The sequence below is a fragment of the Tachypleus tridentatus genome, chromosome 10 (genome assembly GCF_004210375.1).
Source record: "Tachypleus tridentatus isolate NWPU-2018 chromosome 10, ASM421037v1, whole genome shotgun sequence".
Classification (NCBI taxonomy): domain Eukaryota; kingdom Metazoa; phylum Arthropoda; class Merostomata; order Xiphosura; family Limulidae; genus Tachypleus; species Tachypleus tridentatus.
The window spans coordinates 166,161,817-166,175,984 of NC_134834.1; the positions used below are offsets into that span (position 1 = coordinate 166,161,817).

General features: G+C 35.2%; 1 protein-coding gene across 1 annotated transcript in view; it reads left to right on the forward strand.

The window, feature by feature from the left end:
• The window catches only part of LOC143228563 (locomotion-related protein Hikaru genki-like), a 76,897-nt gene that overhangs the window by 48,360 nt on the left and 14,369 nt on the right, over window positions 1–14,168 (forward strand). Inside the window, exons 5-7 of the mRNA XM_076459802.1 lie at window positions 3,135–3,294; window positions 5,619–5,767; window positions 8,782–8,958. Coding sequence (XP_076315917.1) covers window positions 3,135–3,294; window positions 5,619–5,767; window positions 8,782–8,958 — 486 coding nt within the window. The remainder of the gene's footprint in view (window positions 1–3,134; window positions 3,295–5,618; window positions 5,768–8,781; window positions 8,959–14,168) is intronic.

The following is a 14,168-nucleotide window of genomic DNA, read 5'->3' on the forward strand; positions in this document are numbered from 1 at the left end:
AATATCATGCCTTCCTTTGAATTTTGTGTATCTCATACATGTGGCCATATAACACTGTTCACAGTTTTTGCCAGTTTTGTTGCTTATGTTTTAAATTAGGTACTATTATCCAACTGACGCATAAACATGAAACACTATACAATTTTACGCAGTAATTTTAGGTCTGTCAAAAACCTTCGTATGGCTAGGAGGTAGAAATACTTTTTGTTTTGTTAAACATGCATATTCTGTACTTACCAGAGAGTGGTTTAAACATGATATGTGTTTCAAAAGATTCCAAAGGTACATAAATATGGAACTACAGACAAATCAATATAATTCTTTAATAAAAAAAACAACGACCACAAAACATAGAATTATTCCTTACACTTCTTACCTCTGTATAAATTTTGTGGTATTCTTAGGCACATACATCATATATCACTTTTACGCAGAGAGAAATCATTTACCATGAGGTTCGTCAGAATATCTATTGTAGAGTTGTTCTGAATTTATGGTCTGATGGAGTTGGAAAAACCGGGAATCTTATGAGAATAGTGCAAAATTATTTGTGTGTATGTAAGAACGAGCGGATAGATATCCATTTCAGCACAGTCAGGACATGTCCACAGAACCAAAGTACAGCACAATCTTCTTGTAACGATAGCTTCATTTAAAAAAACAACAAAGTCTGCACAAGATTGAGAGAATTAAACAATTTATTTAGATTATGATATTATATTTGATATCTTGTCAAATATGGACCTAGCATGGCCAGGTGGTTAAGGCGCTCGACTCGTAATCTGAGGGTCGCGGATTCGAATCCTCGTCACACCAAACATGCTTGCCCTTTCAGCCGTGGGAGCGTTATAACGTGACGGTCAATTCCACTATTCGTTGATAAAAGAATACCCTAAAAGTTGGCAGTGGGTGGTGATGACTATCTGCCTTCCCTCTAGTCTTACACTACTAAATTAGGGACGACTAACGCAGATCATTCTCGTGTAATTTTGCCCGAAATTCAAAAACAAAAATAAATTTAGATTATAATGAGTTCTACTCTTCCATTGTGCACTTTCGTTTACATCACGTGGTCATACCATTCGTAAAATTAGAATGGAGGATAGTGTATTGAAACCCGATATACGCCCTCGAACTAACTGCTGAGCCACTGGAGGGGTGAAAACTCGAAGAAGAATAACTGTTCATACTTATAAACTGAAGAAAAAAGAAATACATCACCAGTATGCCTTTCAAGAAGAAAGGTCCACCTTTCTAAAGCGGTAGGGTTATTGGGTTTTTATTCATAACCAAGAGGAACCGTTACGGTGAAGGTATCTTTTTTTTAACACCAATAAATCCATGAAATGAAAAACAAAATAATAAGTATAATATAAATTAATATTTTCCCAAAAAATAATTTTAATGTGTGATGTTTGACACTTGTTATTACACTACAAACACTTTAACTGTGACATTGGGGTAACATTTTCCAAATTAAACTTTTCATTCTGTCATTATATACAGTTTGATATGATTTTGGAATGTTAGTTTGGTTTATTTTAAATTTCGCGCAAAGCTATACGAAGACTATCTGCGCTAGCCGTCCATAATTTAGCAGTGTAAGACTAGAGGAGAGGCAGCTAGTCATTACCACCCGCCGCCAACTCTTGGACTACTCTCTTACCGACGAATAGTGGGATTGACCGTAACATTATATCGCCCCAACAGCTGAAATGGCGAGCATGTTTTGGTGTGACGGGGATTCAAACCCGCGACCCTTAAATTTCGAGTCGAGTGCCTTAATGACCTGGCGATGCCGGGCCTTTGCAAGGTTAGTACTTAGGCCATACTAAAACATGTATTATATTGACATTTTTTTTCTAAATACAATTAATTGTATATGATCCCACAGAGTTTGCGCAAGAAATAAATAAATAATGAAAATGCACATATTCAACGTCAATGCTCAACCTTCACGAAATCAAAATGAGAAACGTAGAAGATACACAAAACACCTTGCTTGAAGCTGAAAGAAATGCTAAAAATATATGGGGTATGCTCAAATTATTCGAGCCAACAATATAATGGGTGTGATAATGATAATGCCACGTGATGTTGAAAAAACAAATATGTCATAATCAGTTTCACACAGTATGTTAGCCAGTTAATAGATTTTTGTGGATCAGCACACTTGATCGAGGTGGTCTGTCAAAAGTAAGATTTATAGTCACTCCAGAAATCCATTTTATTTGAATTTACAGTGTAAATTCCAGATTACTGTATTATTTACAAGGATATCTAATTATTTTTACTCAAAATTACTACACAAAATTCTTTCTTAAGTTTACAGGAAATGTGCACAGTTCACCAAAATTCAAATTGCAGCTTTTCCGAAAATAAAGTAAAATCATAAACTTTCATTTATCTATTGGATTTTGAGTTGGGATTAAAAAAGCTTTGTAGTATTATTGATTACTGATGATTTAATGTGTGTTTTTCTTATATCAAAGCCACATAGGGCTATCTGCTCAGCCCACCGAGGGGAATCGAACCCCTGATTTTAGCGTTGTAAATCCGGAGACATACCGCTGTACTAGCGGGGGTCGATGATTTAATAAGATATCAGTGTAAACTCATTTCCCACATAGGATATAGTAATAATATTGATATTAAATATTAGCGAGATTTTGTTTTATAAACACTAACACTCGTAAAATAAACATCCACCAGTGGCGTAGCAAAATGGCTGCAGAGTCACACCTCTAAAAACCGAGTTTTGATACCCGTGGTGGGCAGAGCACAAATAACCCATTGTGTAGCTCTGTGCGTAATTTCAAACAATCAATCAATCAAAATAAACAAAATAATTTGTAGCTAGGTTTAGAAAAACGCAAAGAGGACTGAAACATCAAAACAATAATAATAACAAATACAATTAAATATTTTCCATGATAATATAAAAAGGTTCTGGATAGTTTCGTAATTAAGCCCAAAGCTACAAAGTGGGCTATCTGTGCTCTGCCCACCGTGGATATCAAAACCTGGATTGTAGTGTTGTAAGTCCGCAGATATACCACTGTGCTGCTGGGGGCATTTTTCGTTTCAATAATATATAGTGTGTTATTGATAACATAATTCCCTCTGGTGTTTAGAACAAGCTCCACCCACAATAATATACAATGTGGTGACTGGAGACGCTGACATAACCGAGACAGGGGAAGTGGTCGTTCTTCCAGGTAGCATCGTCCATCTTAATTGTCTGTTTCAACGAGAACATGGTAATCCTGAATGGACATGGTCATCTACCCAAAGGTCGGTCATTTATCTAGACTTTAGTAGTATTGCGTGGTAGATACAAAATTATCACTGTTCTATAATATATTATTTAGGATACGAATTATTTTTTTTATTAATGTTGTTCAGCAAAATACTTCTGTACATTGTATAGGGTAAGAAAGACGTTCCTTGACATTAAGATCAGAGGCAAAATCTATTAGAAACAAACAGTCATTTTTATGGATTAATTTCTTGACATTTTTAAACATATAAAACTCAAATTTATCTGTGTTATAAATTCTGTATTCATTTTACATACTTATGCAAGTGCATCGTTAGTACATGTGTTTACTATGGGATTTTAAATACATGATCGCTACACACTGTTCAGGAATTGATTATTTTCTTCAATGACTAACTCTTTGTGTGCAGATATTAAGTCCTAAAACTAACCAGTAAGAATTTTAAAAGTTAATTTAAATATCCTTTGGCGTTTCCTATATTTGATTGAATTAGCTGATAGCTTCAGTTTGAGTAGCAGTAATGTTAATCCTCTAAAAGCCTTTTCTTCTAATTGAACCAGGTAAGATATAGACAAACACAGGCTTATCACATAAAGGTCGTTGGATCTTAATAAGCAAGGTTACACGTACAATAGCGAGTTTCAATCAATATCAGATCTCATTAGACAAGATAGGTCGATGATGAATTAAGTTACTAGACTTTAAACTTTGGTCTTCTTGGCCCATTTCGGTTGATAAAGGGGAAAAGATATAACAATATTAATTAAAATAATTGACGTGGTTGGTGAAAGACAAAAGTACTGCATCATTACGTTTAATAAGTTAGACTCGTTAGTTTGATGATAGAGTAAATACAATGACATCAGTTTTCGTCCAGCAGACCTTTTAATTTAGCGAGTGAGAAAAATACCAAGAAAAACATTTAGACTCGTCGGGCGGAAAAGATATTCGTTAGATAAGAAAAAAGAAGTGCACAGTCGTGTTAAATCAGACCTTAAGAACAAAATTAGAGGGAAAAAACCACAGTATCAGGTCTCGTTAGGTAAACCTGTTGATTTGACAATAGATAAACACAGATTTATTCTTAACAGACAGGTCATGGTAATTTAATGTCAGAAAGTATTACATGACTGTATTAAATCAGACTTATTGAGACGATTTTCAGAAGAAATGCTACCATTCATACGTTGTACTTGATGACTAGAAACCCACTTGAAATAAAAATGTATCTCAGAACGGCTGGTATGGGTACTAACACTTTTACTGATAAGGAGAGAACAACGTTTCGACTTTCCTTGGTCATATTCAGGTTAAGAAACAGAGAGTTTGAATGTAACCGTTGACGGACACATGTCTTAGAAACGAGAGTACAAATGGGATGTTGCAGGTGGATGTTAGGTTATTAATTACTATAGATATAAAGGTGTTCCTTTATATTGGTTTAATTTTGGTTTTAGTTGCAGTATAAGTAGAGCTTCTTTGATCTTGCGTTTGTTTATATTGTTTCCTTACTTAATATCTGAGTGTTTTATATGGTTATGTTGTGTTTATTTGATTTGCAGTGTTCAGAAACGTGTGAAGGTGTTTTGTCTGTGTGTGTGTATTCTTTATTCTGGTTTCCATTTTTCTGCTTATTTCACCAGTATAGAAGTCGTGGCAGTTGTTACATTGTATTTTGTAAATTATGTTGGTGTTGTGTTTGTCAGTGTAGTTTTTACATAGTATGGACTTTAGTTTTGTACCTGATTTTTTTGAATAAATTTGGTGTTTACTGGAATGTTGTCTTTTGTTATAATTTTTTTTCAAATGTTGGTTACTTTTTCACTGATGTCGGGAACATATAGTATGCAGCAGTATAAGGTTTTGTAGTTTGTTGTATCTATCTTGGGATTTGTTGTTGGTATACGTAGGTGTATATGTATAATTTTTTCACGTTTCTTTGCGGAAATTTGTTGACGTTGATGAAGTGTTGTTTTATTTTGTTGATTTGATCGTTAATTTTATCGGGTAAGCATAGTTTTGTGATTGCGTTTATTTGGTTTCTTAATATGTTGAGTTTTTCTTTTGTTTCATATGCTGAGTCACAGTATGGGTGATTTTTCTGTGGATTTTTGTTTTGAATTATGTATCAGTTCTAGGGATTTTGAGGTTAAGAAATGCTATTTGGTTAGTTGCTTTTTTGAGGTTCTGTAAGGTGTGGCGAAAATCGTCTGCTAGTTCCTCATTGTTTATTTGAGACCAAGAAACATTGCAGCAAAAAGAACTATTTGACAACATGCTTTCGACTTCAGAAGTTACACCTAAACATGTTATTATGTTATTACTGGACAATTCCAGGCAGTATCCTTGCGGATGGTCCCTGTCAGCTGAAGAAAGAAGATGGAAGTATCGACTTTCTATCTATTACGCTAAAGAAGAAGACACTGGTGAATACAGCTGCATTACGCCACGAGGAGAAAGTAATGGAATTCACGTTATTGTAAAAGGTAAACTAAGTGCACAATAAATAATAATAAACAAACACTCAAACAATTAGGTAATATATCTAGATTGACACTTAAAAATAATTTGTTTGGATAATAATTTCTTGCTTATTTACAGACGGACAATAATTTTATAATAAATAAATAACCCAGTTTAGTTACTAAGGAATGACTTGTAAAATGTTCTGAAGTAATGGAATATATATGTTATGTGCTTCTATTGTTTATATCAAATATATTGTTTTGTATTTGTAATCTGAAAGACAGCTTATGCAACACACAAGTTAAACATCTAGGTCAGAAAACTCCACAGTTCAAGTAGTACAACACTCTCTTATTTTGGTTTGGTTTGAATTTCACGCAAAGCTACACGAGGACTTTCTGCTCTAGCCGTCCCTAATTTAACAGTGTAAGACTAGAGGGAAGGCAGCTAGTCATCGCCACCTACCGCTAACTATTGGGCTACTCTTTTACCAACGAATAGTGGGATTGACCGTCACGTGATAACGCCCTCACGGTTGAAAGGATGAGCATGTTTGATACGACGGGGATTCAAACCCGCGACCGTCATATTACGAATCAAGTGCCTTAACCACTTGGCCATGCTGGACCTCTCTTATTTTGAACTACTCATAAGAAGAGACAGTAAATCTATTCATTTGTAACCTCCGCCAAATAGACTTTATCACATTAAATAATGTGACTAACTATTATTTTAGCTCCTCGACCATAGCTAAAAGTGCGGATCAAGTTTAGCGGCTTCATGATTCGAACCTAGAACTTTTCGATCTGCAGCCCGGGACACTCAGCACGATACCTTCCACAGCCAGTTTACATTAGAGCGTAGCTTGTTTGAAAAATAACTGGGTGATAATTGACTCTGGAAATAATATTAAATTTTTATCTTGCTTGTTTATTTATTTCAGAATTAACATGGAAAGCTTCACAGACAACTGTCTGAGCACAGCTATCTCTAATTTTGAATCGGTTGACTAGTTATCGGGTCAAGAGTATCCATCACCAACTTTTTGTTTGACAGGCTAATGGTATTTAACAGTTTGCGGCAAGAGACTGTAAACAAAAAAAAAAATCCTCTGATTCACATTCTGAGCTCTCGAGCTAACACCGATAGGCCTCATTCGCTCCGATAATCCATTTTGTAAGCAAACATATTTATTGACTAAATGCCACATACCTGAATTAATTAAGCAATATTGTTTTTCTGTCTGTCTTTTTTCTTTTGTTTGAAATGAAGATATGAATAATATTTCAGTAATTTCTATCAAAATGGCTGAATCGTCGTGCAGCCTGGCATAGCCAAATGGTTACAGTGCTCGGCACACCTTACATGCTTGCCCTTTCAGCCGTAGGGATGTTATTATATGTCAGTCAATCCCACTATTCGTTTGTAAAAGCATAACTCAAAAGTTGGCGGTGGGTGGTGATGATTAGTTGTCTTCTCTCTTGTCTTACACGGCAAAATTAAGGACGGCTAGTGCAGGTAGTCGTAGTGTAGCTTTGCGCGAAATTCACAAATTCATTTTATGTAAATGATTAACTAAATTTGTCATAATCTTGAAATATACTGATATTTTATCTCGAACAGAACATTTTTCTTCTAAATGCATTTGCTTCACACAATAATGGATAAACGTTCCTCGTGCAGCGAGCTTCTTTTTGTAATCCGTATTCTCTTTTTACGGATAAACCTGAGAAGTTCTAAAATACATCTCTAAGAATCCCAAAGATAATGGTTCTGTGAGAGAGCCCCCTGCGTACTTACAATGCTAAAAACCGGATTTCGATACCTTTGGTTGGCAGAGCACAGATAGTCCATTGTGTAGCTCTGTGCTTAATTCAGAACAACAATTTGTAAGAAAATTATGCATTTTAAACTTCTGTAATTATTGATACAAAGATTAATGTTAAGAAATTAAGATAGAAACTACTGATATCTGATGATCAAAGCAGTGTTTCTCAGCTGGATTTGCAAGATGGCCCCGCGTCCGGATCTTGTACGTCGCGACCACCCATTATCTCAACAACGATAAAATATTCTGGATATTTCATGTCATAGTTCATAACAAAGATGTTATGTGCACCTCTCAGACACCTCAAGAACCGAAAAAAATGTAGAATTAATACAGAGAACTTGAGACCTTCTAGAAGCCAAGCTCGCGACCAACCGTTTTAAAAACACTGGTCTGAAGGAAGAGTTATGTAATAGAAATTATATTTTCAGGATTGTTAGTTAATACAAACAAATGAAATTTACCGCACATCGTTTCAGCCTGTAATCTACGTAGAAGTTAACAGAATTTTCAGAGACTTTGTATATGTTGAAAATGCTACGTGAGACGTGGTATAATTGTTAGCATGCCGCGCTGTAATTCTGTAAGTATTCAAAATTCGAGACGTGAGGTCGGGGAACATCTTTCGGACTTACATTATAAAAGAGCCAAGCAATGTCTTCACGGTAGTGGTTTTCGCTGACTGATTGGTTTTCCTCTTGCTCAAAACTAGGACCTGCTATGCCGAAATTCTAGAGGTTCCTGATCGTGATGTTTAGCCACCTTGCGCATGAGGCGCCGTTTCAATTAAATATTCCGACTTCACTAAGAAAAGCTGTGTCAGCACGTGCTGTTGAATCATCTTCCTTCATCTATTCAGCAGATCAAAATTAGGGGTAATTGTATCTAATCTCTGGGATCTTTGAATTGAACGTTTAACTCAGGAATTGCATAAGATGTCGTTGGGATTGAAAGTACTAACTGCTGTAAAAGATTAGAAACAGTTCGGTATTATTAAACTTATTGTTACTTTAGATATTTATATATAAAGTCTGTTCACTTAATTAGCTTTCTCCACAGTGTCATAGCACTAAAATTATAAGAAAAGTCTAATACAAATGATATAACAGTCGACTAGTGAACCAACAGCTATCATATATTCCAACATAGGGGAATTATGTAAGGATAAAGTCAAAGCTTCTCATTACCAATATTAAAATTGTTCAGATGTGGACTGTCCGCCGATTCAATCAGTAGATCACAACCGTGTGATGGCCGTGGAAGGAAACAAATTGCATAGCAAAGCCCACTTTGCATGCATGGAAGGCTTCAAGTTGGTGGGTTCAAAGGATATCAGGTGCACTGCTTCAGGCAGATGGTCAGATGGTCCACCTAGTTGTGAAAGTAAGTGAAAATAATGATAAGAATTTTTATCATAAAGGTTTTATTACCATTGAATGTCACTAATTGGCAGAAATGTGCTGACATTAATTTTTATTAAAACGAACTATATTGTTAACTTCGAATATATAGAATGTTTTCCTTTAATCTAAACGTACATGGATCATGCGACATTACGTAAACATCGTGTAATTTTAATACTTGACATGTCAGACTATTTTCGTTTTATTTAGAATTTGAGTTCTGAAGTATTATGTAATTCACATGAAAATCGATCACGTTCTAACACAATTTACACAAAACGAAACATACCAAAGATCATCATAAGATGCAAAATGGCTACCTGACACGTCAAATGATAAAAGATTATGTAAACCTAGATCACAAAAACACAATTATAACTGATTATTTGAATGTTCTGGTTTTCAAAATTTTTCTAACAGTCTGATTTTTGTCTTAAGCGACGGTGGTAATCATTGTTGATTTATTTGTTTCCTGAATTTTTCCACAAATCCACTCGAGAACTATCTGTGCAAGTCGTACCTAATTTTTTAGTTGTATAGTACAGGGAAGGTATCTAGTCAACACCCTCTACCTCCAACTCTTGAGCTACATTTACCAACGGATAGTAGGATTGATTATCACAATATAAAGTCTTACTCCTGGAAAGGCAAGCATGTTTGCCAATAGGTTTAGATCTCGCGAAACCTACAAGTCGAGTGCTCCAATCATCAGGCCATGAACTCTCTAACAATTTTTTCAACTCAAAGTTGACCAAACATGATTTTAAGAGCATAAAACAAACTAATCGATTTAATCGTTTGTAAATTAAATGTTGAGAAAAATTAAAAAGTCCGAAGAAGAGGAAAAGATAACATTTTGAAATTAAGATAGATCCAAAATTACCTTGAAAATAATTATAATCCCCGAGTTATATCACGTTTCTGCTTTATACATGTCATGGCATTTCGTTTGTAGAATTATTAGTTTCAAATATAAACTTGTAAATTAAAATCACGTTCGTGCTATCAGCTTTTTAAAATTGCAAGAAATAAATAATGTATAACAATAAGACATTTAAAGTAACATAATAACGCTTATGATAGGTAGAAAACATATATATACATTCTTCATATGAAGGATTATTCTATACCAGAATGAATATTATTGTTTTAATAATTTCAAGATAATAATGGTTTTACTTTACGCACGTGTTTGTTTGTTATACGCATGTTTCAACACTGTTAAAGAATTAACTTATGCTTTATAGATGCACGTAGAAGTACTTTGTTGAGATCTGTTTGTGTGATGTTTCTGTTGTTTTTGAATTAAGCACAAAGCTAAGCAAAGGGCTATCTATGCTCTGCCCACTACGGGTATCGAAACCTGATTTTTAGCTTTGTAAGTCCGCAGACATACTACTGTGCCACTGGAAGTGGAGCTTGTTTGTTAAAATAACCACAAAGCTACATAATGAGCTGTTTGTGCTATGTCTATCACGAGTATCGAAACCCAGTTTCTAGCGTTATAAGTCCTCAGACGTACCGCTGTGCCACTAGAGGACTTTATTAAGATATGACACATTAAGCCATGATTATTTCATAGCTAGAGCGAGGCTATTAAGAACATCGAATTGAAGGTTCCATGGTTCAAGATGCGAAGCTGAGATGTAGATTAGCCCTTATCCGCACCTTCAGTTGTGGGCGCGTAATAAAAGTAATAGTTAATAACACATTCTACTGTATCGGTGGAAAGTTTTACTTACTGGTTGTCCTTCGTCTGGCGAGTAGTTTCTAGATGATAGACGACTATACCTGAACGTAGGAGTATGATCTGATCGATTAGTCCGTGTTTCACGAACATTTTAGTCTGACCTGATTACTTTGTCCATGCATCGTGAATATTGTAGTTTGAATCAATCGTTCAGTCCACGTGTCTCAAACATTGTTGTCTGATATGGTCGTTTAGTCCATGTGTCGAATAAGCTGTTGTTTTGGTTGAGAATACCAAGTACAAAGTGGCTCTCACTCATCAAAACACAAAACAAAAACACAACAATTCTGAAAGATAATTCCAAACTTGTAGTTGTACCGAACACGACTCAATATTGCAAACCGTAAATTATGACATTTTACGAATTTTTAAAATAACTTTACTCCTTTCTCTTTAAAGTATTTCCAGAGTCTTACATTCTAACTAACAGCTAGTAAAATGATGTTATTCATTCCTAGCGTATAATTCTAACGATCACTTTATAACTCTAACGAAGATTATGATGTTTTATGCTCCATACTAACTTCGTAGAGATGTTTTTTATAGCACAAAGTGTTAATGCATTGAAACCAGTAAGTTTTCTTTCATTCGCCTCTGAACATTATCATTTTTCCTGCATTCTTTTCTCAATGCGAAACATGTATTAGAAAAAGTATTCGTATAATTGTAGACCATGCTTGTAAACAAATTTTATTGGTTTAACACCATTTCTTCACTTATATTATGTTATTCCATTGCTAATAGTCGAAAAATATGTAAAGCCCACTTCAAGCTATGACACCGAAATTCTCTATAAAAATCAGTGAAAGAATTTCCTAAGATTTGCAAATTGAATCATGATAAAATGATTATTAAGATACATTGGTGACTGTTTATCTAATTAGTTCTAAATAAGGCGTCCTCGCGCTGTATAACAAATGGAAATGGAAGCACAGCTTAACCTTTCTTTATTACTGAGAAGCTAGCCGGTTGTAAGAATGTTAATAAAAATGTGTTATTTTAAAAACAACATTAGATGTTATAAACGCTTTTGCTATTTCAAAATTTCAGTTTCTTAAACGATAAAAATAACTGAAATATTATACTTTCATTGTAGAAATATATGCAGTTAATTATCTAGCATTTTAATTACTATATGTATCATCTGTATTTTAACGACTAACATTCAGCGATGTAGGAACAAACATATTACTGTTATAATGTTCAGTCAAATCTGTTTGTCCCTAGGGCTATCTATTCCCATACATTTTCTGTTTGTTGTTTTGTTTTTTGAATTTCGCACAAAGCTACTCGAGGGCTATCTGTGCTAGCCGTCCCTAATTTAGCAGTGTAAAACTAAAAGGAAGGCAGCTAGTCATCACCACCCACCGCCAACTCTTGGGGTACTCTTTCACCAACGAATAGTGGGATTGACCGTCAAATTATAACGCCCCCACGGATGAAAGGGCGAGATTAGTGGTAGATTAATTTTGTTAAAGTTTTGGTTGGCCAAGCGTGTTAAGGCGTGCGACTCGTAATCTGAGAGTCGCGGGTTTGCATCCCCGTCGCGCCAAACATGCTCGCCCTCTCGAGTAGCTTTGTGCGAAATTCAAAAACAAACAAACTTTGCTATTAATACTATCGTGACATAGAATATTGTGGAAGTAAGAAACTGAATTCTATAGTTATATTTTCGCGTCAAAGGGCTCTTGTATTATGTGGCGTCAATTTACGAATTACATGAACTATTACAACAAAATTAAATAAATTATCATAAAGTTAAACCACTCTTTCACTAAATAAATTACCAAGATGAAACATGTACGTTTTAGGAGCACCACGCATTCGTGGAATACGATTTTAAAAATCAGAATAATTTAAAATATGATGCTAGTTACAACCCTTGAAACACGAATATCGTCAAATTCAAAGTACTCAAAATTGGGAGTTTACCGAGTTGGCTTGTTTAAAATAATGTATTTGGTAAAAAAAGCTAGTTTTTTTTAGAGTGGCGCAACTAAACTTCATGGGCTATGGAACAAAATTACATGGGATTCCTTTACCACTGTTGCAACTCTTTTGGGATACCCGAGAGGCTGTGGGAGGGTAGAACGAGCAGCCTCTGACCTAAATCTGATCGATAAGATAGATAGCTGCCTCCGTTGCTCATTAACAAATTGGTTCTCTTACATTATCTTTGATATTGATGGATTCTGCTTTTGCGAGGCATTCTTCTTATCAGAAAATAGATGACGTTTAACTTTATGAATGATCCTGTCATAGTCCTTACTTGGAGGAACGTCGAACTCTCAGAAAGTCGTTTGACCAGTAGAAGAGTTAAAATATATTGCTTCTAAATATGCCTCAGAACTATCCTGAAGGTTTTACTTCTGGACTTTCTGGAGTTCATTCTTTGGTTACGATGACTTTTTGTTCATGGCAGTTTATCACAATACATTGTTAAGCAGTAAACGTGTCCTCCGTGTCCTTCGAAAACATACTAAGATATGTATATTTAATCATACCGAAGGTTACCACGTCACAAATGAATCTCAGCAACATTTGATTTTCCACCACCTTATTCGGTGGCTTTAGTGGTAAAATATTTTATTTGGTTGCGAATCCGTGACCGTTCTCACTACAGATTCGGATACACCAAAAAGGGTTTCCAAAACTTTAACAAAATTGTTTTTTTGAATTTCCCACAAAGCTACTCGAGGGCTATCTGTGCTAGCCGTCCCTAATTTAGCAGTGTAAGACTAGAGGGAAGGCAGCTAGTCATCACCACCCACCGCCAACTCTTGGGCTACTCTTTTACGAACGAATAGTGGGATTGACCGTCACATTATAACGCCCCCACGGCTGAAAGGGCGAGCATGTTTGGCGCGACGGGGATTCGAACCCGCGACCCTCAGATTACGAGTCGCACGCCTTAACACGCTTGGCCAAACAAAACTTTAACAAAATTAATCTACCACTTAACAGTATTCGCCAAAATTATTTTACATTGGCTAAACCAAACTTTATATATCACATAACTGTATTTGTGGATGAATATTACTCCAACAACTATTATTTACGTATATAGATTCTAAAAAAATAAATTGGCCAGATTCTTTTCTGACCAATAAGTAAAAGCAAAACCACGTACACTTTCTTGATGACGAGAAACCCATTTGATGAAAAAATGTATCTCAGAACGGCTAGTATGGGTATTAACACTTTTACAAAGAAACAGCGAACAAAGAAGAAGACCTTGAAAGATCGAAACGTTTTCCTCTGCTTTATCAGTAAAAGTGTTAATACCCATACCAGCCGTTCTGAGATACAATAGAAAATTTAATTTTGAATATTGTCAGTTTCCTAACTCATCTAAACTATATAGAGTACACTCGTATAAGTGATAAAACGTTGTAGCATTTCCAGTAAGATATTATTTGTGGCATGCCTGCTTTGCAACC